Source organism: Penicillium maclennaniae, assembly GCF_028827695.1.
Source record: "Penicillium maclennaniae strain IBT 15551 chromosome Unknown utg000007l:1.0-4884863.0:1.0-4888362.0, whole genome shotgun sequence".
NCBI lineage: Eukaryota > Fungi > Ascomycota > Eurotiomycetes > Eurotiales > Aspergillaceae > Penicillium > Penicillium maclennaniae.
In genome coordinates this window covers 830,665-856,275 of record NW_026623219.1, presented here as the reverse complement: position 1 = coordinate 856,275, position 25,611 = coordinate 830,665, and the positions used below count along the sequence as shown (strand labels likewise).

Below are 25,611 nucleotides of genomic sequence, written 5' to 3'. Positions count from 1 at the left end.
TTCGCGCCACGCCCCGCGATGTCTCCCAAACAGAGGAAGAAACCTTCCCGCGAGAAAAAGCAAACCTCCTCCACCGAGTCTTCTTTGACATCCCCCGCTATACCTACAACAAATTACCGTGAAATCCACCAGACAGAGGCGGAAGCTCTGCAATCGATCTATGGTGACGATTATGAAGAAGTCCAGCTGCGGCAGTCAGCATGGCAGGTATGTAAAGATTATTTGTACTTTTCTGCGCGTGACTAAATTTGGCACCTTAGCAAACTTCCGACGTGACTTTCAAGCTCCACCTCCGAGCTTCCTCGAACCCGGACGTTCGCCTCGTGGTACTAGTCGAGCTGCCCGCAACGTATCCCAAGACGGTTCCGAACATATCACTGGAGAACCTAGGCGAATTTCGCGATGAGGCCCGCTCCCGCATCCAGGAAATCCTTCGCACAAAGCCAAAGACGCTGCTGGGAAGCGAGATGATATTTGAGCTGGCATTATCTATACAGGATGTCCTGGAGGATGTTGCCCAAGCTCGAGAACAGGACAAAGACCTACCAAGCCTTGAAGAAGAACGAATGGAGCAAAAAGCCGCAGCGGTTCAGCGTGCGGAGCTTGAAAAGCAGGAAGAGCTACGAAAGAGAGAAGCCGAAAATGCGAAGGAAGAACGCGAGCTACAGGTAATGCTCCAGGACAAGCGGCGGCGCAACAAGGCCCAGTCAAGACGCAAGAGTCGGAGCAGCGGGATTGATTTCAATGACATGGGTGATCTCATGGAAAGCACTTCAGAACTCATGACATTTGACCCACCAGTCACGGTCAATGATACCGACGAGCAACCATTGGTGTTCCGCGCTGTATACGGAAAATCTCTGTTGCAACGCAAGCCGGGTAAGACGACCTTCACCGTGAGACCCCTCGTGCCTAAAGACCGATGTAATGTTCCACTCCTCGTCCTCAAGGAAATCTGTCTCAGTGAAAAGAGCTCCGATACTTTTTCATTTAGGGAGCAGATGCGGGCTAGCGAAGATAAATTGGAGGGGTTGAGACGGCTTCGGCATCCCAATCTGGTGGGATTCGTGGGATTCACGATCATTCCTCCTAAACCCCCCCATGGATTCACCCGAAAACTACGGGAAAGTTCGCGCCCTTATGGAGTTTGCCAATAAGGGCTCACTCTCGGAGATGCTTGATATTGTGGGCACAATTGCCGTTGAAAGTCTTCGAGGCTGGATGATTCAGCTTCTAGAGGCATTGGAGTTTTATCATCGCAATGGATTTGTTCATGGCAATATTCACAGTGGACGAATTATGCTGTGCAGGACGGTATCCGGTGGTACCATTGTTAAACTCCAATCTAACATAGAGGAAGCCCTGCCTGATTCTCCAAGTGGAAGGCATTCATTGACTATGTCCAAATCCCCATTATGGCTGCCCCCAGAGTTGACTCAGGAGAGCGCTCCAACGATGAAGACGGATGTCTGGGATCTCGGTATCGTATTACTTCAAATGGCCTTTGGGAAAGACGTCCTTCTGAGATACACATCGGCGAACCAATTGATGGTGTCCATGGGACTCTCCCCGCCACTTCAAGATTTGCTTCGTGAATTCTTCCGCCCTGACCCCAAAAAGCGCCCCACGGCCTTCCAGCTTCAGCCGTCGGAGTTCTTCCGCGTGGATGCACCACTTATCATGCATGAACGGTCTTCAAATTCTGTATCTTTGCAGAGACGCCCACGGCTGGAGACTCTTTTGGTGCCATGTCGGCCCTGTCTCGTTACCACCAGGACTTTGACGAGGCTGGTCAGCTGGGTCGTGGCGGCTTTGGCCAGGTCGTGAAAGCTAGGAATAAGCTGGATGGCCGGTTCTATGCTATTAAAAAGATCTCGCAGACGTCCGCTGCGGCATTGAAGGATACACTCTCAGAGATCATGTTACTGTCACGGTTGAATCATCCGTATGTTGTACGATACTATACAGCCTGGCTCGAGGAAGATTACAACCATATCGAGTCAGCAGCCATCTCTTCCACGGAGGGGGATCCCTTTGCCAGTCAAGATCACCACGGATTCAGCACCGGCGGTCTTGACTTCATCAGTTCTAGTGGTTATCCAAAGATTGAATTCGCCGCCTCGGACAGTGACGATGAAGACGAAGGAACGATATCCAATCGACACAATGAAGACAACCTGGAAGACTGGGCAACAGGTAGCGCAGATGATGCTGAGTACAGTCATGCAAGATCAAGCTCCTATGGTAGAACCGTCTTGACTACATTGTATATTCAGATGGAATATTGCGAGAAGCATGTGAGTTTTTGAAGAGAAAAGTGTCGTGGGTTTTAAGATGCTAATATGGATTAAAGACACTACGAGATTTGATCAAGAACGGCTTGTACGATGATGTCGATCGATCTTGGCGTCTGTTCCGACAGATTCTTGATGGCCTGAGTCACATCCATGGACACGGCATTATTCATCGAGACCTGAAACCGGATAATATCTTCATTGACGTGGCCAATAATCCTCGCATCGGCGATTTTGGACTTGCGACCAGCGGGCAATTCACAACAGCTGTACGCTCATCTGCGGCAGCTGACTTCGAAGGAGACTTCACTCGCAGTCTTGGGACCACATACTATGTTGCTCCCGAGATGAAATCTGGTTTCTCGGGTCACTATAATGAGAAAGTCGATGTGAGTACAGCCTGCCAAGATTCAAGTCCCAATCTCAATCTCGATACTGATATAATATAGATGTATTCCCTCGGTGTAATTCTATTCGAAATGTGCCATCCACTACCAACGAGCATGGAGCGCGATCAAACACTGCGGGCAATCAGAGAGCCGAACCATGCACTCCCGGAAACTTTCCAGCAATCGGAAAAAGTCGTTCAAGGGCAAATTATTGAGTCGCTTCTTAGCCACATTCCCAATCAACGACCTACTGCCGCTGAACTACTTTCGAGTGGAAAAATTCCTCTTCAAGTTGAGGAAGAGACTTTCAGACGTGCTATCGTGCACCTGCTTTCCGATCCAAACTCGCCAGACTACAAGAAAATCCTGTCTGCGATTTTCTCCCAATCACCGAGGAAAATTGAGGATCTCGCCTGGGACATGGACTCTCATGGAGTGCCCGAAGCAAATGAGCTGCTCATTCAGGGTCTTGTGAGGGAGAAATTGACCTCAATATTTCGGAGACACGGTGCTGTAGAGTCGGTCAGACAGATGCTGTTCCCACGATCCCAGCATTATTCCGGCGGTGCTGTTCGTTTGTTGGACGCATCTGGCAACCTTCTTCAGTTGCCTTTCGATCTGACAGTCCCAAATGCGCGTGCAATTCCCCGCCAGGATCCTTCCTTGGAAAAGACTTTCGCCTTTGGAACTGTTTATAGGGAGTCTACGCATGGGAGCGAGCCGCGCACTCACCGCGAGGTGAGCTTTGACATCGTATCTTACAACACGCTTGACCTAGCCCTGAAGGAAGCGGAAGTGATCAAAGTACTTGACGAAATCATCGAGGAATTCCCTCCTCTTCGATCCGCATCAATGTGCTTTTTGATCAATCATTCTGACCTCTTACAACTGATCATGGAATTCTGTCGCATAACGCCTTCCCAGATTCCCTTGGTGAAGGAAGTCATCAGTAAGCTGAATGTCGGCAAATGGACCATGCAGAAAATTCGAAGTGAACTCCGGTCTCCTGCTATTGGTGTCGCTTCAACCTCGCTGGACGATCTTGCTCGCTTTGACTTTAGAGGTAAGCTCAAGCATAGCCTATAGTATACGAAACACTAATCTTTTTAATCTAGATAATCCGAGAGAGACGCAGCGCAGGTTGCAATCCATCATGGAAGGCACTGAATTTGCTGAACGGATTTCCCCTATTTTCGCCCGCTTGAATGTGCTCATGACTTATCTGCAATGCTTTGGCGTAAAACGAAAGGTCTACATCAATCCCTTAAGTAGCCTGCACGACAAGTTTTACCGAGGGAGCGTCTTGTTTCAATGTATCTTTGACAGCAAGCGCCGCGATGTCTTTGCAGCAGGTGGCCGATATGACCGTTTGATCCAAGAGTTCTCTCCCAAGGTTCTGTCCAACCGACCTCAAGCGCATGCAGTCGGCTTCAATCTCAGCTCTGATAGACTCGGCTTGTCTATGAGAGAGCACCTGAACTCCAGAGCAGCGCCGAAAGACACTGACACGGGCGCTGAGCTATACTGGACAACCCGCAGGGTAAGTTGTACCTGAATGTCACTTCGTTCAAACCCCATCATATGCTAAAAGAAACAGTGCGATGTCCTTGTTGCTAGCTTCGACGCAGCTGTTCTTCGCACCACCGGCATCAAGATCATCGAGGATCTTTGGGCGAACGATGTCAGTGCAGAGCTTGCTGTTGACGCCTCGTCTCTTGAAGAGCTTATGATCAAGTACCGCGAGCACAATCACCACTGGATTGTGATCGCGAAGCAAGACAGTAAGGAGCGGGGCTACAAAGTGCGGAATCTTCAGCGCAGGGAAGAGTATGATGTTCGCAGCTCCGAACTTGTACCTTGGCTTCGATTCGAAGTTCAGGCTCGGCTCCATCGTGAAGGCATGGTGGATCTTCGGCAGTCACGCCAATCTGTGCAGCAGGATGCTCTCTTGTCTAGCGAGAAAGCGAATGATGTGCGTATTCTCGTGCCTCAGCACAGGAGCAAGAAGACAAACCGAAGGAACATCGTTGAGTCGGGTACGCTTTAGTAACCCTTTTCCTGGTTGCAGTCCTAATATTGTACACAGCTCTTCTCCGCTCCCGCGAGGTCGCCGATAGTGCTCGCAACGGTCCTGTCGCCGCCATTGACACACGCGACGACGTCCTCGACTCTATCCGCAATACTCGCCTCTCCGACCCCGACAGCTGGCGAACTGTCATTCAAAACGCACCGCTAACAGAACGTAAATACATCAGCCAAGTGTACGAACTACTTAGCGACCTCGCCTCGGAAAGCCGCTCTTGCGAAAGCACAGAACGTTACACCAACGCGTTCATCTACAACTATCGGACCGGCTCATGTGTGTACTACGACCTCGGACCCGGCGACAGGTAAGGACGGAGTTGGTTTTGGCTTCGGTCTACGGGACCAATTGCATATTCTCATTTGGGGTGGAAACTGTGATTTTCTTCTTGTTCAAACTATCATACACCTCCCTTGTTTGTGTTTAGCGAGCGTTCGGGATGATACCCCGTTTATGAATAACGCCAATGTAATGAAGTTCGTGCCTATGAGGCCAGATTCGTCATTTGATGAGGTATCGCTGTTTAGTACATTAAGAATCCAAATATCATGTAGTGCTGACTCAGTCGCTGTCATCGTCACTTCCGTAAGCGACTAATGGCCCAGAGGTCTGAGGCGCTGCCTGAGTCGTTATGTTGCCACCTGTCAATCCCTTCAAAGCTGCCACTGTCGCGCTCGAAAAGATCCCGCTCTCGGATTCTGGTGCAGGTGCAGGCGCAGGCGCAGCTACAGATGTCGTAGACTCGATCATCAAGGGCTCCTCAGGCGCCTCAAGCTCGCCAGCTGCGGGTTTCGAGCTCTCTAGCTGCCGTGTGCGCGCATGCCATACATCATCGGGTACATCATACCCGTCCAACCCAAAGCTACCCTCAATCTTCTTCCTCTTCTTCGCCTCAGGATCACGGCCCTCAATCTCAGCCACGAAAGCTGCCGGCAGTGCCCGACGCACCGCCTCCGCAGCCTGCTCTTCCAAACGGCGCGCCTCTCGCTTGTGCGCCAAAGGGTTCGGATCAACAGTCGCCCAGCGAACATTCAATACTTCCTTAACGATTGTCAGCAAATGCTTTCTTCAAACAATGTAAAAAGTACTATACTCACATTATTGTCCAAGGCCTGTTTAGACATAGCCTCCTTGGCGAATTGCGCATTCGCCTCATTCGAATAAGTCACGAAAGCCACACCCCGTCCCGTCAACACACGCGTGCGTTCAATCTGTCCCCATTCCGCAAAGTGTCTCGCGACCACCTCTTCGATATCATCGGTGACATGGATTCGGCCGACGTACAGCGTGCGGTTCTGGCGGGTGAAGGAACCCACACCACCCATATCGTCACGGTAATCAGAATGTTTATCTCGTCCGAAGCAGTCGACGTTCGGGTTAAAGATGTCGTGTATCGTTGGTAGGCGGTGCAGGTATTCGCACTCGGGGCCTTTGAAGCATGTACCGTAGGCGAAGAAGACTGGATGGGCCAGTATTAGTTTCCTTCAAGCTTCCCATTGATATCTGCAGATCGGATAAGCACTTACGGCAGAAAAATGACCCATTCACTTTATCAGCGCGCGTATAACCGCTGTCGCGAGCAATATTGCAGCGCCCCGGTGCCGGCGTGTTGAGATCCTGCTGATCTCCGCGGTCGCCACCAGACCACTTGGCGTACCAGATGTTAAAGATCGTACCCGTCTGCGGTGGCGGCTCCGACTTCACAAAAGAAGGGTCAACTTGTATCCTAGCGGGCCTCTTCTTCCTGCGAATGATTTTTTTGGTCTTCTTGACAACGGCGGTGTCCGCAGCCGGCGCATCGTTCTCGGGGCTGTTAAGAACAATTGCCTCTTCGGGCTCAACGACTGTGTCTGCCATGGCTGGGGAGATTTGTAGGGAGGTGTCGAGGGCAAAAAGCGAGGTTAAGCTGCGCGGCGAAATGAAGGTGATTACATAAGGCTTGGCGGGTGCGGATTTCGCGACGAACGACCTTTGCGCTGGTTTTTGGGATTTTAGATATTCGCGAGTGTCTATCTTGGGCTCTGATTGAAAAGTAGGCCAACTTGATTTTGTCTGGCCTGATATACTCGGACAAGAGCTGAACGGAACGAAGAACAAACCCAGTGCGATATCTGGCGATACGCCTTACCCACCGGCAAGATGGTCAATATCACGGAAAAGATCAAGGAGTATGTTGACTACACAACGATGCATAAATGAATCACTGACACATTGAACTACAGGATTGAGGATGAGATGCGCCGGACGCAGAGTAAGTTATCTCAGAGCCAAATTTTGCATCACCCCGCTAACAAAGCCCCGCAGAGAACAAGGCGACAGGTACGAAGTTCTACCAGCAGATCAGTAATCACGTCCAGAACTAACAATCCGCAGAATACCATCTGGGTCTATTGAAAGGGTAGCTACCTCCTCCATTGCAGATCTCAGATTCAGATAGCTTCGAGTACATCGTGCTAACGTATTCCCAGAAAACTCGCCCGTCTTCGAGCCCAACTTCTCGAGCCCGTAGGCGGTGCTGGATCAGGTGGCGGCGCCGGGTTCGACGTCAGCAAAAGTGGTGATGCCCGTGTGGCACTGGTCGGTTTCCCCTCCGTTGGAAAGTCAACTTTCCTGTCCAAGATCACCAAGACCAAGAGTGAGGCTGCCTCGTACTCTTTCACCACTTTGACTGCCATTCCCGGTGTCCTGGAGTACGGCGGTGCGGAGATCCAGATTCTGGATCTGCCTGGTATTATCGAAGGTGCTGCCGAGGGCAAGGGTCGTGGTCGTCAGGTCATCTCTGCTGCAAAGGTATGTCTTGGCTTGTGTAGAGATTGAAGGGAAGGTGGAATCTAACCTTGGATCTAGACAAGTGACCTGGTCCTGATGGTCTTGGATGCTACCAAGCGTGCTGAGCAGCGAGCCTTGTTGGAGGCTGAATTAGACGCTGTTGGCATTCGCTTGAATAAGGAGCCTCCGTAGGTCATACTTCATTCTCCATGGAGAAATATTACTAACAAGAACCTAGCAACATTTACCTGAAGATCAAAAAGGCCGGCGGTATGAAGATCGGCTTTCAGACCCCACCCAAATACCTCGACGAGAAGATGATCTACAACGTGCTGCGTGACTACAAGATTCTCAACTGTGAGGTGTTGGTGCGAGACGAAAACGGTGAGTCTTCATTGAAGTGTACAACGAGAGTTAAATGACTCATTTTCTGTTCCAGCTACGATCGATGACTTTATCGACGTCATTATGAAGGACCACCGCAAGTACATCCGCTGGTAAGGAGCCTCAGGGTCACAAATCGACTGCGTATGAATAGGCCTATGCTAACTATATGCTAGCTTGTATGTCTACAACAAGATCGACAGCGTCAGCCTCGAGTTCCTGGACCAACTGGCCCGTGAGCCCCACACAGCGGTCATGAGTTGTGAGCTTGACCTTGGTGTGCAAGAGGTGGTCGAGCGGATCTGGAAGGAGTTGAGATTAATGCGACTGTACACAAAACGGTATGCCGCACTTTCCTGTCTGATGCATTTCCTTTTGGAGGGACTCAATTTGAAGATTATGATACTGACAATGCCACAGAAAGGGAGAAGTGCCCGACTTCAGCGAGGCCCTGATTGTGCGCCAGGACTCTACCATCGAGGATGTGTGTGACCAGATTCATCGCACACTCAAGGAAACATTCAAGTACGCCATGGTTTGGGGTGCCAGCGCTCGACACGTACCACAACGCGTTGGATTGTCGCATCTGGTAGCAGACGAGGATGTGGTGTCAATCGTGGCAAAATAGAGAGCATTGACTAAAGCATTACCATTACGTTTACGTGAACAGATTACTATGAAGTATCAAAATCAAAACATTTGAATGAATTGAAATCCGATATACCAACAAGAAAGGAACTATGAGACAAACAAAAAGACCAAAACCGAATATATTCCAGCCCGAACTCCACATGAGGACATGCTCACTTAGATAGCAGCGGCGGCGGCGGCGGCGGCCATGTTCTGCATGCCAACGGTGGGCTGAACGCCCACGCGCTCCTTGGGGAGCAGGTCCACCAGCAGAGGGCTGGGACGGCTGTCACGCTGAGGGAAGAGACCAGCCTGGCTGTTCTTATACTTCAGGACGCTGTCCAGGTAGATGTCGAAGAGGTAGGAGGAGTCGAGGGGACCGCCCTTGGCCTCGGGGTGGAATTGCGTGCTGAAGATGGGGCGAGACTTGTGGATCATACCCTCGTTGCTCTGATCGTTCAGGTTCACGAAGTAAGGCTTCCAGTCAGAAGGCAGGGTAGAGGCATCGACGGCGTAACCGTGGTTCTGGCTGGTGATGTGGCAGCGACCGGTGCTCAGGTCCAGGGCCGGGATGTTGTGAGCCCGGTTACCGTACTTGAGCTTGATGGTGCGGCCGCCGGCAGCCAGGGCCAAGAGCTGGTGACCGAGACAGATACCGAAGATGGGGACCTGGGAAGTCTCCATGAGGCGCTTCAAGTGGTAGACGGTGTCTTGGCAGTGGGTGGGGTCACCGGGACCGTTGGAGATGAAAACACCGTCGAAGTGGTGGGCAACCTTGTGGATGGGGTAGTCGAAGGGGAAGACAGTGACGCTAGCGCCACGGCCAACCAGGCTACGCAGGATGTTCTCCTTCACACCGCAGTCAATGACGGCAACGTGGGAGGTGGGCTCCGCAGCGCTGATGTGGAAAGGCTGCTTGGTGCTGACCTGACGAACCAGGTGAATCTGCTCGGGATCGGTGAAGGCCTCGTCCTCGTTGGCATCGTACTCCTCGCCGACGGTGATACGGGCAAGGGACGAACCCTGCTCACGAAGGTAGGTGACAATCTCACGAGTATCGACACCAGAGATAGCGGGAACACCCTCACGGGCACACCACTCACCCAGAGACTCGACGGCAGTCCAGTGGGAGTACTGCTCGGCAACATCGGCAACGACGACACCGGCGGCCTGGAGGTTGGGGGACTCGAAGTATTTCAAGAGACCATTGGGATCCTTCTCAGCGGAAGGAACCCCGTAGTTGCCGATAAGAGGCTGGGTGAAGACCAGGATCTGGCCACGGTAGGAAGGATCGGTCAAGGACTCGGGGTACCCACCAGGGAGGTGGTGAAGACGGCTTCTCCGGAGATGTTGGAGCGGGCACCGAAGGACTTTCCGGTGAACATGGGACCGTCACGAATGGTGAAGGTAGCGGGCTCAAGGGCGGCACGCTGACGAACAGTGGCCATGAAGCGAGCCTGAGCAGGGGTCTTCATGGAGGCGAAGGCCCCGGCCCGAGCGGGCATGGCCTTGAACAGGTTCATGAACATTTTTGATTTGGATGGAAGATGATAGCGAGATGGTGTAAACGGGGTATTGGTCGGTCAATTCAGTTGATTGAGGCTTTCCAGAGGTGGTCTATCCCATCAATTAGTATATGGATGATCGACAATGGATTTGGGAAATTGTTTCAACATACCCGAGATATAGTCCTGGGAGGTAAAAGTTGAGGGTGCCAAACACATAAGCGCGACTGTGGTAATACCAGTCAGAGGGAAGTTGAAGGAAGAAGAGTGATTTAGCGCGACATAGGTGTGGGAGTGTGGAAAGTGGAGTATGAAGGGGAAGGAAGAAAGACGAGGGCGATGTTCGGAGAAGAGGTTTTCGTTGACTCAGTGCGGGCACGTGCTTTGCTCACCGCCGGCCAATCAGGGGGCTGGGCCGATACCGGCCGTGGAACTTGATTCGATTAGGATCATCAGGCACATCATTTCTGATTTCGGTTTAGTGCAATGGGCATTCGACCTAGCTATCAGCTACGCTAGACGCCTCGTCGCTGCACTGTGTCCCCGCTCATGCTGTACCTACACACCGCTAGGTATGCCTCTGGCACTCCGACGGTGTTTTAGAAGGGCCCTTCGGTGCATTTCCCTGTGCTACCCAAGCGGGACTTTTTTTTTTTTCATTTCTTTAAAAACCAAAAAAAAGGTCAATTGGGATAAATAGAAGACGTGAATAAATTTGTCATTGCATTGATAGGCAAAACCTCTCACGCAAAGATCATAATCCGAAAAGACCCATGCTTATCTCGCGATATCTCGTTATTACCTTAGGGATCGGCCTCTCCCGAACCAGCGGCCGGGTCACCGTAGGCCCGCAGAAGGCCCTCGAACGTCCCGGATGTGATGGATCAGGTCTTGTCGACCCAGACGGTCGTTGCAATGGCGATGGCATTATCCACGACCCCACTAGGGACCGTGAAGGCTTCGAATTTGAGAACCCCTCCACCCACTGCCAATATGTGTCGCAGATGCACATTTGGGATTCCTTCAAGGATTTGGAAAAGGACATGAGCAAACTGTTTACTTTAATCCACAAGAATGTCACCTTCACCGTAGTCGGGCACCACCCGATCGCCGGCCGCTACCACGATCTGCTGCATTTCTACGTCAATGCCCTGCGTCGCGTTAGTGTGCTGTTTTTCGATCACGCCGACAAATTCGAGATCCACCCACAGGCCATCCACGGTGGGTGCAATAGTGCATGGTCGGTGCAGGAGATCAATTTTAGAGGAGTCATGAACTCGGGTAGGTAATCACCTCTCGCGGTGAACCGGTCTGACAGGGCCATAGGCGACGACTTTGACATCGTCAATGTGTGGGTGACTCGCTGGCACCGCAATCAGATGGTCGAGATCCGCACGTACATCGACGGACCACGGATCATGGAGGCATTGCATAAGAACGAGATCTGGTGGAATGGCACCACGATGCGGGACAATGTGCAGTACATGCCGGGGCCAGCAGGGATGCCGGATCTCAAGCAGCTGGAGGATATGATGGGTTATCCTGACGGTCGAAAGTACGATTGACGGTGAATTCGTGAATTTATGAGTTCATGAGTCACAAAATGGAACCTTGTCCACGCCTGTACAAATTCGGGGATGTAGTGAATTGTCGTATAGAGTAAATGAGTCAATGTAATGCAACGCGGGTTCAGAGCGGAGGCCGCGGGCGGAACCTGCACTTTAGATTCGAAAGTAAACGCGTCTCTGCTCCAACTCAATGGCCGATTCAACGCCTCGAAAGCGGTCGCGTGCCGCCTGTCTATCCTGTCAATCGCGCAAGCGCAAATGCTCCGGCGAGCGGCCATGCACGACCTGTGTCCAGGCCGGCGTCGACTGTCATTACAGCGCCGCCCGCGCAAGAAACGCGCCAGTTCCATGTATAATCGGGGTTTACCTGCACTCGACGAGCGCCCGCTACCGGATGGATGGTCCCATCACCCCCCCCGTCAGCACTGCGGGCAGTGCTGCATCTCCAGTTCCCCGCGTGAATGAATCCCATGGAGTCGGTCATTCCTTGGAGGCCAACTCTGGGGCGGCATTCGTCCGCAAGCTGGGTCTACGAATTGATCCAGCACGCGCCCCCAGACTACATCTGTTCGCATGGAATGTTGGCGAGAGGCGTGTATCGTCGGCTGTCGCCTCGCCAATAACGTCGCCGGCGCCAATTACCGAGATCATCTCGCAAGATGAGATGCAGCGCTTAGCCGTCATCTACTTTGAAAAAGTTGACCCATGCTATGCGTTCCTAGACCGGAAGAGCGTCTTCGACCATATTGTCCAACGCTGGTCGAAAGCGCCAACACGAGCCAACGAGTCTCGGGAGATTCAGGACTATGATGCTGTGCTATGCGGGATGGCAGCATTTGGGCTCTTATTCTCGCAGCGTGAGATTATGCCAACAGAGCGACAGCTCATTGATACAGCCCACAAGCTCCTTGAACAAACCATGCTCTGCGCACAAACACCATCGGTCGACATCGTCACCGGATGGGTTCTTCGAGCAGCCTATCTCCGCATGACATCTTCTCCCCACGCCGCCTGGATGGCCAGCTGCACACTGATGCATCTCATCGAGGCAGCAGGCCTCCACCTCGACAAACCAGATCCAGACTCAACAGGCTTGATCGCAACGCCAAACCAAAGTGGAACTGCTGAGGCAAACGACACTGGCCGCCGATTATTCGGTATGGCTCGCCATCTAAATATCTGGATATCATTTGACCTAGGCCGCTCAAGAGTCGTCCTCCATGGCGCAACAACCCACCTTCCAAGCGCTCCACCCCTCCCGTCCACCTCTCCGTCCTCTCCCCCATCTCAAAAAGCAGACTTATTTCACCTACTCCCCCTGTCCGAAAGCCTTGACCCAACCGGTCCAGCACCTCAAGACCTCCCAGAACTTGAGAATGCTCTCTCCTCCGTCCTATCTCTTATTTACACAACCCCTTCCCTAATTCTTGTTCAATGCAACCTGACCCTCTGCATTTACCGCCGCGTTCGCGCCCCTAAACGCCCACGCCCTCCTAACATCCACCATTTTAGACCGCGTACTCGCCCTCGCGGCCCGCGGTCTCCGCGCTGCACGAGAAATGGTCTCTGCCTCGAGTCCCTGGCATCAGGTAGCCAATGTACCGTTTCAGGTTGTGTGCACGTTGCTTGCTATTGATAATCGCGCTGCGTTAGCTTTGCTTCCTGATGCGATGCGGACGCTGGGTGAGGTGGTGGCGGCGTATGACACAGGTGTGATGCGAGAGGCGTATTCGACGGCTTACCTGCTTATTGCGTTGCATCAACGGAGGAAGGAAGATGATACGAGGGCGTTGGCGGATGTTTTGAGGGCGAATGCGTTGGCGATGGCGCCTGAAACGGAGGAGATTGGTGGTGTTGGGGTGGTGCCTGGGTTGGATATGGGCCCTGTCTCGGATGTGGAACTGTCTTGGTTGGGAGATTTGATGATTGATATGCCCAGTTTGCAAAATTTTGATCTGGATCAGTTTCTCATGACGGATGTGCCATGGCCGTTGCCTGAGATGGGGATTTAAGATGAGTTTCTATCATGGGCTACTTGGAGACTTTAAGTGTTGAGTTACTTGGAGAGGAACTGATGGGATGGAGAATTGTATAGTTAGGGTACTGGTTAATATGTCTATAAAGCATGTGGTGGATACACAAACGCTATTGCCCAGCAATGCTTGTGTAAAGTTGATATCATGATACCCGTGAACGCCAATGGAAGAACAAGATTGACAAGTATTAGTTCAATCTTTCTTAGGATGTCTGCTAGACCTGCGCGGTCTGCTTTCCGAGCCGATACCAGAGGACCAAGCAACGCGGACAAGGCGCCACAGCACCCAAAGGAAACCGAGCACAATAGCAAGGCAGGTTCCCAATTCAATGTTCTTTGCCTTGAACATACCCTCGCCTGTAAGCTTGAGAACTGGTGCGTCCACTGACTGAATGAGATGTTCAGAATCAGGATGCAGTTGGTAGAACATAGTGCGCGGACCGAACAGACCGTCCCAGCCCAGATTCGTGCGGTCAAATGGGTTGACACCCATCTTAGTCCCATCTTCAGCAGTGCAAGCCCAGAAGACGACCGGCCAGGGCACATTCAAAGTCTGATATCCCGTTTCAGAAGGTTCGAGATAACGTAAGTGCAGAGGAATAGAAGCTGTGAAGTTAGATTGGGCCGGGCCTGGGGAAGGAGTAGCAAGCTCGAAAAGCCAGGTCGAGCCCCAGCGTTCAACGGCCCAGTCTGGAGCTTCGAGATCTGTTTCACCAGAGACGGCTCGCAGCGCGACGAGATTATGTGATTCCAGGAAGAGCGGATCGGTGGTTCCGAGCTGGTACTGGTCTCCAAAGACAGCCGATGGGAGCGTGAGGTAAGTGTGTAGTGCGCAGGTCGCGTCGGTGGGTGCTGGGGGTCGCTCTAGCGCGGCTTTGGACACAGAGATGGCCATTGTCGGGTGAAGACCTGTCGGAGTAGAGAACGAAACGGTATATCTTGCTTCCCTCGGAAGCGGATGGTGTCGCGAGGGGAAGGAGAACATGGTGGGTTCTGCGTATGGTTAGACAATGCTCTGATACAGACTACTTGTAGCTGATCTTCATACTCACTCATCTTCTTATCCTGTCCAACTACAGCCAGTAGCCCGCCCATCTTGATCTCCTGCGGCTCGAGGCCTGGCTCGGCGCCCAAAAGCCCAAACTCGACCTGATGCGCGCTGGATGATGGCTTTTGGATATCTTCTGTCCAGCCTCCACTGGGTGCACTGCCCCACAAAGTCGACACAGTCAGGGCGTGCGAAATGCTATCATAGTCGACATCGACCGTGTCGGCCGTGAGCAGGGAGTCCGCACGCTCATTACAATCGGCACTGCCAACCTCGCGTTGGTCGCAAGCAAAGTTCTTAATGTAATTGACGAGAGGCTCTAGGGAGGGAAGCTGGGTATAAAACTGAAGAGAGGCCGACGCGGCGAATCTGGTGGATAGGATTGGGGGTGTGATGAATGTGTCCTATGCGAAAGCGGGATTAGCATAGTCTTTACCCAGTGAACTTGATACCAAATAAGGCAACCTGAATCACCAGATAGAAGCTTGGATTTAGTATACCTCTGGTTTCGAGCAGTCCACTCCGTACTCATGCCCCTCGCTTGTCCCAAATACGCTGCGGAGCAGTGAGCATAGCGCCTCTCTACACGATCATCCTGTCAGTCAAAACTCGAGCCTAGGTAGGGCAAAAGTGACTCACGAAGACTGTTCAGCCGCTAGAGGGGTATAGTGTATGTGTAGGCCGGGCGAGACTCGACTGGCAAAGGGCGCGACGGCGTCGTAGGACCGCTCGGTCGTCCACCGCAAATGGAGTTCATGCGACTGCTGAAGAACGTCGCAGAGCTGTAGGTCAAAGGAAAGTTAGCCATTGGCCTTCTCAATGATTGATACTGCGGGATGCTGTTCCGCTCACCTCCTGTGGAAGGTCGTCGAGGCCAAACGTGAAGCGGTCTTCGCGGGCGGCGTCCAGATTGCGGATCGTGAGAGACTTGGAGGTCAAGACCGCCTGATCAGCCTCGAAAGGCGCATCGGGGCGCTGAATAAATGTGATTCTTCGTTTCATGATTACGGGATGACAGTGTAGGTCAAGAGAGTTGATCTGAATTTCTCCAAGTTGAGGTGCTTCTCCGCATTTCCCAAAGTGGTTTAGACTATGTACACCAACAATGACGCGACCTTGAACCTCCCAACGCCAGAATAAAACTCATTGCTTATCATTAGTTCCCATTAAGAAAAACGCTCACAAAAACGCCATAAATGCCATCAAGACAAGATTAAGGAAGCAAATCTCGGAGGACTTCTTTAGTGTTGGAGTCCAAGCTGGTCGGGAATTTCACCTTGACCTGAACCACGAGATCGCCGCGCTCGCCAGGCTTCCTGGAAATCACCATTCCCAAGCCGGGGAAACGCTCCTCATGACCTGGTTGGGTTGGTCCAGGCTTGGACACGCGGATGGATTTGCCGTCGATCGTTTTCACAATTCGCTCCCAGCCCGTCAGAGCTTCCTTGAGGCTGAGTTCGACGCTGGTGACAAGATCGTCGCCCTTGCGAGTGAAGGTTGGGTGTGGCACCTATCAATAATGTTAGTATTGGGCCTCATATAGGGTTCAGTGGAAATCAACATACCTCTTTCACAATCAGGTGCACGTCCTGGCGGCCGCCTTCTTCCTGGTCGCCCACGTTCTTGTACTTGATCTTCGAGCCGGGGCGTAGGCCAGGCTTGATGGTTGCCTCCAAAGTGACATCCTGACCGGTCCGCTTGCCACTCGGATCAAATGCCTTGCTCTTCGTCTTCACCTTCTTGGTAACGCCATTGAAGGTCTCTTCCAGTGTGATAGGGAGGTCTTTCTCAACGACAGTCGGTTCTGGAGTAGGTGCACGATTGGCCTTGGCCGAAAATCCTCCAGCAGATGGTCGGCTGCGGAAGCCACCGCCGCCCATGCCTCCAAGCATGGAGAAGATGTCATCATCCTCAAAGCCACCGGCTCCGCCGCCACCTCCACCGCCAGCCTTGGCGAACTCGCGGAAGATGTCGTCTGCATTACTGAATCGGAATCCGTTGGTTCCACCAGTTCCAGTTGAGAAGTGGAATGTGCGCGTACCGCCGCCGCCTGGCATGCCGCCGAAGTTGAATCCTCCGGGCATTCCACCGGGGCCAGCTCCCGCGCCAGCAGCGCCGCCGCCGCCGGGAGAGGGTGCAGGGCCACCACGCATAAGATATTCGAGGCCGAATTGATCGTAGACCTTGCGTTTTTCGGGGTCAGAGAGAACTTCGTAAGCTTGGGAGACATCTACAAGAGGAGTGAGTAATCGAGTACCAAGTCAAATGATTGTTTGAGTGATGTACATACCTTTAAATTTCTCAACAGCAGCCGGGTTGTCCTTGTTCTTGTCGGGATGGTACTTCAAAGCTGCTTTGCGGTAGGCCTTTTTGATTTCATCTTGGGTGGCACTAGGGTTGACGCTCAAGGCGTCATACAATTTAGTCTCAACAGGCATGGTGAGATGTGTTGTGATTGAATTGAGTTTGGCACCAAAGGGGCAAAACGGGCGCGAGAGACGAGGTCTGCGAGCTTAAAAAGCAAAGGTCCTGTCAGGAAAGAGAGGTGATCCCTCGACGTGGGTAGTGCCTTCTCGAATGACGTAGAAGATACCAGGTAGGTGTGGCGCTGTGGGCGATATAGCGTGATGGGAGTTGGGGAATCTAAGGTGGAGTGGGACTGAGAGGTGAATGGAGTACAAGAGGAAAGGGTTTATCCTTGCAGAGGGGCATTAAAGAATCCTGAATCCCACCTGATGGTCTCCAGGTGTCTGTGACGTGTGACGTTGCAGATTCATGGATCGAAGCTTCGAGAAGCTTCCGTGCGGTCGTGCCGTGGCCCGTAGACGCTGATCTATGGTATGACCTTTACCTGCATTGATTCTTGATCAATATAACTTTACTATGTGGCTACGATGTAATTTCAAGCGTATGCAAAAGACATTTGTGGGCTGAAGAGCAAGTAGTAGCATCGCGATCCACGACATCATCGACGGGAGCCCCACTTCAACGATTATGTCATGATCCACTTTTAAGGTTGAGCATACTTCCTGGGGCATCGCCGTAACTTCACTGTTAAATGGAGCGTCGGCATTGTGAGAAAAGTAAAAGGGGCATCAAGTAAATGCATGGTGCTTCGATCATTGAATGCGTCAACGAAGGATCTTTCACCTGCTTGTTGTGACGAATTTGACCAGGTTTGAGGGTCTACATACAACATTGGAAGAGTGTACAGGATAGGCTGGAAACCTGAATCTAGTGCTATAAATCTCCGGTATATACAGGACTAGCATCTTTGAATCAGATGACTGTCTACCGCGACGCCTCATCTATGACAATCCAGTCCTTGATAACCGCCGTGCCGTTAGCCACACGGGCAATCTGATCATCCGTGCAGGTCGCTTCCAAGGCGAGAATATAGCACAACGGACTCGGGTTCTCTGGCACCTCATTCTTGATGTTCCAAGTTGAATTCGGGCCAGTTGTAGAGTACGAGGTATTGCGAGTGGTATCTACCTTGCCAGTAGCCAAGTCCCGGTTGAACAGGGCACGGTAGAAGATATGATACGCAGTCTCTGGCTGGTACGCAGGGACCTCATGACCAGCTTCAAAGACTCGAGTGAACGAGAAGTTGCCTTGTTGACGAACCTGGCCACCGACATATGTCTTGTTCGTCCGAAGTGGTGTGTATCCCGCATTACGGAAAGCATCTGCCTCCTTGTGATTCACAAGTAAACTCACATCCTCACCACCGATCCAGTTGCATGCGTAGTCGCGGTCGCCGTAGACGAGAGCGACCTTGATTCCAGAATCAAGTACATACGCAATGTCATCAATATAGCCGTGCACGTCTGAGCGAGGATAGTCACCTGTCGATGAAAAGCCAGCGTAGACGCTGTCGGTGGATTCGGTGTAGTTGATCGGGACGCCCAGGGCCCCCCTGAACCCAGTTCTGGTTGAGGTATCCCAGGAAGTAAGACGGTGGGAATGGATCTGGGTCCTTGTGCGTAATGTCGTAGTAGCCACGCCCTGAATACGTGACGTAAGCCCCTTCAACCTGATTACTGCAGAAACTATCGGCCTTGTGGCATGCTTTGTTCACGGTCTCGTTATTGCCGTGCATGTGGGGGTCGCCCTCGGCTGCCAATGCACGGCAGCTCGTGATTAAATCTTTGCATCCGCCCGGGCGACTCCATGCTTCCATGGCATTTTCGTAGACGGTCTTATTGATTGTCTCGATGTCGTAGGTATTGTTGTATGCCATCTTGGGGTATGTTGGCTCCTGTACGAGGAGGTCGACACAGCCGTTGATGATTCCCAGGGTATCCAGGTGAATGTAATGGGGTTCGCTAGCAGCGGCGATAGTACCATTCTCAATCTTCCCGTTCTGCTCTTGAAAGAACGCAGCAAAGGCTGGGCCATAGCGTCCACCGTAAGACTCTGTCCAGATGCTCACGCGATCATCGTGTGGTTTATAATGAGGGAATTCGGTAAACCAAGTCTGCGCAAAGTGCCAAAGCGAACGGGCTGCATTTTCCGTGCCGTTGGCGGATGCTTGCGCATTTTGGCTTGTAGTCGTGCCGACGTAGAAAGTGTTGTTCTGGACAGGCACGCCATGCTCCCACTTTGATACATTCCACCCGGCGCCAAGCTGATCGAAGGTACCGTTTGTAGCAACATCGTAGCTAAATCCAACCTGGTTAGGCTGGTCGATGTACAGCATATTGACGTAGTTATTCCATGACCAGGGATTAAGCTCGGTCGAGTTGGAATCTGCATTTACCAGGCACGGGCCATTCTCCTGCATGAGACCGATAAGGGACGAACTACCGGGTCCACCGTTCATCCAGATGGACAGCGGGGCATTCTTCGGATTATGGCGAGCTTCGAAAAACCAGAAGAAAGTGTTAATGGGGTATTTCTGCTCGATATTCACATCTTCCAGAGTTCCTGGGGGGAGATGGACGTAGCCCGAATATGATCTAACGCCTGGTGTAGTTTCACAAATACCTGGCTGTTCGCAGTTAATACAATGAATGCAAGAGTCGAATGGAGTTATAGGCCGACCTCTTTGTAGGAAATCTTGACGCCTTCCTCGTGCTTGGAGTGGACAATCTTCAGACCCTCCGGCGTGGGAGGGAAATATTGGGCCGCAACGATACTTATCAGTGAGAGAGTGAGCCATTTGAAAACCATGGTGGCTTGCCGTTGAGGAGCAAGGCCAGGGGAGTGCCTCGATATTATGGCACCATGGCGAAGGGGGGGGGGGAGGAGAGGGATCGGCTTCGGTAAGAAGCTCAGGTGGAGCAGATAGCGCGAACCGGATCTCGAGGGGCAACCGACCGATAAGCTGTGGAGCCTCCGGAAAGAGTTACAGCTTCTTTCACTTGTACCTAAGCTAACGTGGGACTGTAGTAGGCCTGCAATGATCTTGTCACTTGGGAACGAGACCTGAAGTACTAGAGACTTCCTTGCAGCCTCATAGCTAGTCACAGCTATCACTACAGATGAAGAAACCGGGATCCACAAGAGAAAGGGCAAGGTATTATCTGATAAGCTCAATAAAATGACAAATTAAGAACCCTCCTCATGATCCTCCAGACTTTACCTCGAACGAGGTAGTCCAAGCAGCCAAAAGCAGCACTTTGACAGTGCAGGGGAATGTGGTGTGGAGCCAGGATCACTGGCGGACCTGACCAGCGTCATAAACGATGTCCTAATTGTGACGCCCCATAGCGGACACAAAGTTCGTGATAGTTCTAGTATCACTGGAATATGGAATCTGTGTATCCCTTGACTCCGGGTGAATATGGCTGCCCTCGTCTTCGTGTGGATCCGGTATTCGAACCCTCTAGACCTCGGGTGGACGAAGCCGCATCGCACCAGTTCTTTGGGCACCCGTGTCCCCTTTTCAAAATCTGCGTACTTGCCGTTACTGCCTTTAGCTTCAATCTATTGCGCTGCTGTCAATATTATTTCGACTTGTCTATTTACCATGCCATTTCAACCTCGACCTCGTATAGTGTCTTTTACGACTCCCTTTTGATACTGAGATCAAAGCTAGAATGTAGCCGGAAGGGCACAGAGCGATGATGAGAGAGAGATGAAAGTTGGAGGACCATCTGGATTGTTTGGTGGAGATGATATGATAGGTAACATAAACGGGAGAGTACATACAAAGGAAGTATGCTGTTCTTTCTTTGCTTGAAGCGCCGAACAAGGCGGTTGTCGATTACGGACATTCAAATGGATCAATGCATACTCGCTTTTCTGTAGGCCTTTAACCAAGTCATTGCAGTCCTAGACAACGGAGCCAACTACAGAAAGAGTATTGCACGTAAGCAGATGAATGTAAGCAAATCTGTTGCAATTTCATCAAAACGGAGTGGCGCAACAGTCAGAATTAGATTTCGCCATAGCGAAAAGAAAGCAACGAAACAATAACAACTTGCTCTTCTCCAGTACCGAAAAAGTGAACCGACTGCGTCATGAATCCCCCCGTAGATCTAGTTGCTGTTGAAGTAGTTGAAAGCCAGCACAGAACCCAGGCCGATCTCCTTGGCCCAAGAGTCAAGATCGTAGCGCATGCGGTACCAGTTGCTCAGGGTCTTGCCATCCGCGGGGATACTTCTTGGGTTCGAAGCCAGCAGGCTCCTCGTACAGGAAAAAGATGTAGCGGTGAGGTGAGCTACCAGGAGGAGGAGCAGGGCCGATGTAATTAGCGATGAATGGGGCGCTGGTGTCGAGAGTAGAGCTCTCAGTAATCTTCACGCCAGGCTGAATCCAGTGGAGGATGGGTCCCAGTACACCAAAGGACGGGAAGGGAGCATCGATGTCCAGACCGACGATCAGGTAGGTCTTGGAGGTATCCAGGCCCGGGAAGAAAAATTCGGGAGGAGTCTGGGCATCTGTGTGTGGGGGTTGTCAGTAGTCTTGGTATATGGAGATGTTGTGACAGTAGTCTTACCGGCGCGAGGAATGTAGTCTCCCGGCTGGACGTTCCTGTGGGGGCCGACATTCAGGCCCAAGATCTTGGTCTTGTCGTTCTCGATGAGCGACAGAGCTGCGCTGACATGCTGGTCGGTAGGCATGATGAATAGTAATGATCCAAATGAGAGATCGACGGCGCGAAGCAAAGTGAGGCCATCAAAGTCGAAAAGGTGAGCCTCGCAAGAGAAAACAAGCTTTCGGAGATAAGCGGACTTTGTGTGACGTCTCTCCTCGATAATCGGCCTGCCTTATGAGTGACATTTAATGGTTCTTGGCTGTGCTAGTTACAATTGTATGCTTGATCTAGCTGTGTTTATTGTTTCTGCACTAGTGATCGATTTAGTACACTTCCACGGACAGAAAGTAATGAGTAGAGTGAAGTACCCAGAGAGACCAACAAAATCACTACATGTATCTTACTCCTGAATAACCCGAGTCACTATGACTCGAACACTAAAATTTCCTTCTTCGGGGTATGGTGTGCCAAAGTCACGAGCAAAGCCAATATTCTTTTCAGTCGTCTCGTGTAGCTCCAGATCGAACCGACGAACTAGCGTCGAAAGAATCAAATAAAGCTCAGCATAGACCAAACTGTGTCACAAGTTAGTCGAATCACAGAATAAGAAACTTGTAGGTGACACAAACTTCATTCCCACACAGATTCGGCTACCCTTGGAAAAGTTGACTAGGTACCGATCCAATCGCTCGCCTTTCGCTGCGGCACGCAGCCATCTTTCTGGGTCGAAAACGTGGGGATTCGGGAAGATAGCAGGGTCCATGAGGACAAAGTAGTTGGTCTCGCTGACCGGTGTCTATTTTTTGTCAGAACTCTCACAAATGTTGAGTCTCAAGATACTCACCCCCGGTGGAATGAGATAGTTCTTGTATATCAGGGTCTCTGACGGCGCGACACGAGGCGATCGGCTTGCAATGCCCGTAGACACACGCAGGATCTCCGAAATAACAGCAGACTAAATCTAGGTAAGTATCTGACTTGTTGCGTGGTCAATAGGAAGTACTTACAAGATAAGGCAGCTGCTCAAGCTGATTCCAAGTAGGCCTAGACTCGGGCGTGGGCATCACAGATCGCAGCTCCTCTCGCAACTTAGCTATGATATTCTCATTGCGGAGGAGATGATACATGCCAAGTCCAAGAGATCTGGCAGTCGTCTCAGTGCCTCCAATGATCAGAGCCAGTCCTTCATCCGCGAGTCGATTGGGCGTGCGCATATGCTGCGGCATGTGAGCACCAGCGATAAACTCAATGATCGAACCGTTGTTGGTCTTCCCTTCAAGGGCCTCTGCTGATCGCCGATGGAGGTCTTTCTTCTGTGATACCAGAGCAAAAGCGTATGGGTTAAGCTTCTCTAGCAGTGGAAGTGGTAGGGCATTGATAATCATAGGGATAATGGGGAAAAAGAAAGCAATGTGGCTCTGTGTGAAGAGCGCATTGATCCCATCTCTGACATGTTCATTGAAATTTTCTTGGTCCAGATTACCACTGTTGAACCCAAATGAATATTGATGGATGATATCCGAAGTCAATGCGGAGAAGCCCGCGTCGAGAGGGACGACATTGTGGGAAGCGTAGGCGCGCCGGAGGTGGTCGCAGAACTTGTCGAGGTGGGATCGAATCGAGTTTTCGATTTTGGCCACTGCAGCCTTTGAGAAAAACCGTTCTAGTGGCGCACGACGCTGGCGATGGAGCTCTGGCGAGATGGCGGAGAACCCCGATCCATCAAGATCAAACTTTTTTACTACGAGGGCATCTTTTTCTCGTCTCCGTAAGTTGGATGCATATATCTCATCATAATAACTTGAATCCTTAATGTGGATCTCTCGGGGAGTGATCCGGATAATGGGCCCTTGTACACGTTAGACTAAAGTCAAAAGGCATCTGGAGCGACTGACCGTAAACATCGTGAAGGCGTTCGAGCTCCCAGACAAATTTCCCCCTCTTTATGACGTTGAAATAGAATTCGTATGCACTGCTCACAGCTGCAAGCTTGGGGCCGGGAAATTTGCTGAGGGGATGAAAGTACAACCGATAAATACTTCTGATGATAAGAAAGGCCAGAAGGCCACTTATAATCAAGGTTAAGATGCCGGTCATAACTCGTCACTTTTATCAGATCCGTTAGGGACTATGTAAAAAACACAGAAGAAGAAAAAGGGAAGAATGTGGTTTTTGCGTCAGGGCTGATTTACGCCATGGCTCGCTTCCGCAGTCATTCGCAAGTGGGTTTCAAGTCTGCATGATTTTCGGGGTACAAGTCGTGCTAATGCAGGCTGAAGAAAGACCCAGCTAACAGCATTGGTGCGGTATTGATTGCGGCATGGAGCTCATTGTACCATCGATTAAAATGGTATGGCGAATAGGCTGGCATCATGTTACCTAGCCAATTTGGGTTTAATGTCTATGCCAAGGTCGAGTCATCAACAGCTTCATTGGATGCGAGAGATCTGTGAGTGTGATCCGTTGCATCTAGATCTTCGCTAAATAGCACCCACCGGCAACGTCAGCCCCCAGATGACCACCAAGGATAGGCCAGGGCCAATAGATACCGTTAGACCATTTCACGTCGTTTCATTCTTTTACACAAGTAGTTGGTGCAGAAAAGAGGGGTAGTGCGCACATGTGTTTTGATCGAAGGCCCAGAGACTGGGAAGTGGTCAGTGCATGAACAAAAGTACCTCATGAGCAAGCTATTCAATTCACTGAGAATTGGCTTGGGACGCCACCAAGATAGCGAAGTCTTGGGGATCCCTGAAGCACAACATAAGTCTACTTTTTGGCCCAGAATATTCGGGCATTTCCATATCCAAAGACCTTATGAGGCTTTCAGTCATTTTCAATTTTTTATATTTTTTTTTATATTTTTTTTTTTAAAAAAAAATGGGGAGATCTTCATTTTGACGCCAAGACAGAAGCGAGCTCTGGATCCTCGTCAAAATTGTGGAAATACTTGATGAACACTTTTCTGAAACAGCAATTAAACTATGTCCTCCCAGTTGTGTCTCAAAGGTCAGGGAGAGGAGATGCAGGTTGCACAATTCTCGACTGTATATCACGGTGGAAGGAAGCAAGTTTGCCACCCCCAAAAACAAAATCATTATTAAAAGAGCTTATCAGAAATACCCTGTGCAACACCCAAGGGCTTTATGCTAAATGATCTTGGCACTCGAAGCCTAGCCAGAGTCCGATGACCTTAATGTCGACCTCAGGGAGCCCACCAGGTAGCGGTAGGGACGTCTACGGGATTTGCTATAACTCAAGGTAAACACAAGACTGCTCCACATTTCGAAATCACAGATTGCAGCTATCGCTAGTGAGAGTCTGAGCTTCTAACGTGCGCCACTTGATGGAACATTTTGTAGCCCTAATGTGTCGATCCATCAGTGGGCTCTGGTAGGATCGGTATTGCCGCTGGGTGAATTGCTCGAGCTACAGGAGTAAGCTGGTACTGCCTACCTCCAAGAGGCAGCTGCAGAAGTTGTTTTTTCCTTGACCGTCGTCTGGCTCTAAGCTGGTTAGGTTATGTCAAGGCGTCGACAGTCGGTCTAGATACTAGGAGGCATGACCATCCAGGGGACCTACTGCAGCCGCAATCTGCCATCAATTAACTTCAATAGTGTAAAATCAATACAAGTTATATGATAAATTGAATGACTATTGACACATCAGATGATGCCTGATAATATGCAAAAAAAACAGACCAAGACTAATCGCAAGTGTTCTATACGCCAAACCGAGAGGACCATCCCCATCAAATTCCCCCGCGAATGCAAAGACGCTGAAATGTATAACTGGCACCGTTCAAGTAAGAGTTTTTATCCCATCAAATGGAACAACCGTCCCATCCAATACCGACCGAGGTATCGAGGTATCATGGAGTTTGAACACAAAAAAGAGAGAGTCATCAATAATAAGAGGTGA

The 25,611-nt window shown here is 51.1% G+C and overlaps 10 protein-coding genes across 10 annotated transcripts; 4 read left to right on the top strand and 6 right to left on the bottom strand.

Moving 5' to 3' along the window:
- Positions 1-18: 18 nt before the first annotated feature.
- cpcC (putative protein kinase (Gcn2)) lies at positions 19-5,077 on the top strand (the record flags this gene model as incomplete). The annotated part of the gene is given in 9 exon segments (XM_056969191.1): positions 19-207; positions 261-963; positions 1,130-1,704; positions 1,719-2,297; positions 2,354-2,683; positions 2,744-3,746; positions 3,799-4,223; positions 4,281-4,719; positions 4,770-5,077. 9 exon segments carry the CDS (start codon positions 19-21, stop codon positions 5,075-5,077), a joined length of 4,551 nt encoding a protein of 1,516 aa, XP_056819223.1.
- Positions 5,078-5,327: 250 nt separating this feature from the next.
- cwc2 (active spliceosome conformation promoter CWC2) lies at positions 5,328-6,623 on the bottom strand (the record flags this gene model as incomplete). The annotated part of the gene is made up of 3 exons (XM_056969190.1): positions 5,328-5,828; positions 5,864-6,225; positions 6,293-6,623. 3 exons carry the CDS (start codon positions 6,621-6,623, stop codon positions 5,328-5,330), a joined length of 1,194 nt encoding a protein of 397 aa, XP_056819222.1.
- Positions 6,624-6,905: 282 nt separating this feature from the next.
- N7477_007526 (uncharacterized protein) lies at positions 6,906-8,547 on the top strand (the record flags this gene model as incomplete). The annotated part of the gene is made up of 10 exons (XM_056969189.1): positions 6,906-6,934; positions 6,989-7,017; positions 7,071-7,085; positions 7,140-7,164; positions 7,235-7,556; positions 7,614-7,723; positions 7,774-7,919; positions 7,975-8,032; positions 8,096-8,260; positions 8,340-8,547. 10 exons carry the CDS (start codon positions 6,906-6,908, stop codon positions 8,545-8,547), a joined length of 1,107 nt encoding a protein of 368 aa, XP_056819221.1.
- Positions 8,548-8,726: 179 nt separating this feature from the next.
- On the bottom strand, positions 8,727-10,078 carry cpa1 (carbamoyl-phosphate synthase (glutamine-hydrolyzing) CPA1; the record flags this gene model as incomplete). The annotated part of the gene is made up of 2 exons (XM_056969188.1): positions 8,727-9,821; positions 9,866-10,078. 2 exons carry the CDS (start codon positions 10,076-10,078, stop codon positions 8,727-8,729), a joined length of 1,308 nt encoding a protein of 435 aa, XP_056819220.1.
- Positions 10,079-10,827: 749 nt separating this feature from the next.
- N7477_007524 (uncharacterized protein) lies at positions 10,828-11,619 on the top strand (the record flags this gene model as incomplete). The annotated part of the gene is made up of 2 exons (XM_056969187.1): positions 10,828-11,335; positions 11,381-11,619. 2 exons carry the CDS (start codon positions 10,828-10,830, stop codon positions 11,617-11,619), a joined length of 747 nt encoding a protein of 248 aa, XP_056819219.1.
- Positions 11,620-11,812: 193 nt separating this feature from the next.
- N7477_007523 (putative C6 transcription factor) lies at positions 11,813-13,634 on the top strand (the record flags this gene model as incomplete). Its single annotated transcript, XM_056969186.1, has 2 exons — positions 11,813-13,211; positions 13,276-13,634. The coding sequence occupies 2 exons, from the start codon at positions 11,813-11,815 to the stop codon at positions 13,632-13,634; spliced, it is 1,758 nt and encodes a 585-aa protein (XP_056819218.1).
- A 216-nt stretch (positions 13,635-13,850) lies between these two features.
- On the bottom strand, positions 13,851-15,707 carry N7477_007522 (uncharacterized protein; the record flags this gene model as incomplete). Its single annotated transcript, XM_056969185.1, has 5 exons — positions 13,851-14,650; positions 14,710-15,109; positions 15,206-15,287; positions 15,345-15,487; positions 15,558-15,707. 5 exons carry the CDS (start codon positions 15,705-15,707, stop codon positions 13,851-13,853), a joined length of 1,575 nt encoding a protein of 524 aa, XP_056819217.1.
- A 211-nt stretch (positions 15,708-15,918) lies between these two features.
- N7477_007521 (putative DnaJ domain protein Psi) lies at positions 15,919-17,143 on the bottom strand (the record flags this gene model as incomplete). The annotated part of the gene is made up of 3 exons (XM_056969184.1): positions 15,919-16,215; positions 16,271-16,935; positions 16,996-17,143. 3 exons carry the CDS (start codon positions 17,141-17,143, stop codon positions 15,919-15,921), a joined length of 1,110 nt encoding a protein of 369 aa, XP_056819216.1.
- Positions 17,144-17,996: 853 nt separating this feature from the next.
- cp1 (putative carboxypeptidase S1) lies at positions 17,997-19,880 on the bottom strand (the record flags this gene model as incomplete). Its single annotated transcript, XM_056969183.1, has 3 exons — positions 17,997-18,553; positions 18,612-19,698; positions 19,752-19,880. The coding sequence occupies 3 exons, from the start codon at positions 19,878-19,880 to the stop codon at positions 17,997-17,999; spliced, it is 1,773 nt and encodes a 590-aa protein (XP_056819215.1).
- Positions 19,881-21,254: 1,374 nt separating this feature from the next.
- Positions 21,255-23,787, bottom strand: N7477_007519 (uncharacterized protein; the record flags this gene model as incomplete). The annotated part of the gene is made up of 7 exons (XM_056969182.1): positions 21,255-21,592; positions 21,652-21,917; positions 22,095-22,265; positions 22,320-22,486; positions 22,535-22,645; positions 22,698-23,539; positions 23,586-23,787. 7 exons carry the CDS (start codon positions 23,785-23,787, stop codon positions 21,255-21,257), a joined length of 2,097 nt encoding a protein of 698 aa, XP_056819214.1.
- Between the last annotated feature and the right edge of the window lie 1,824 nt (positions 23,788-25,611).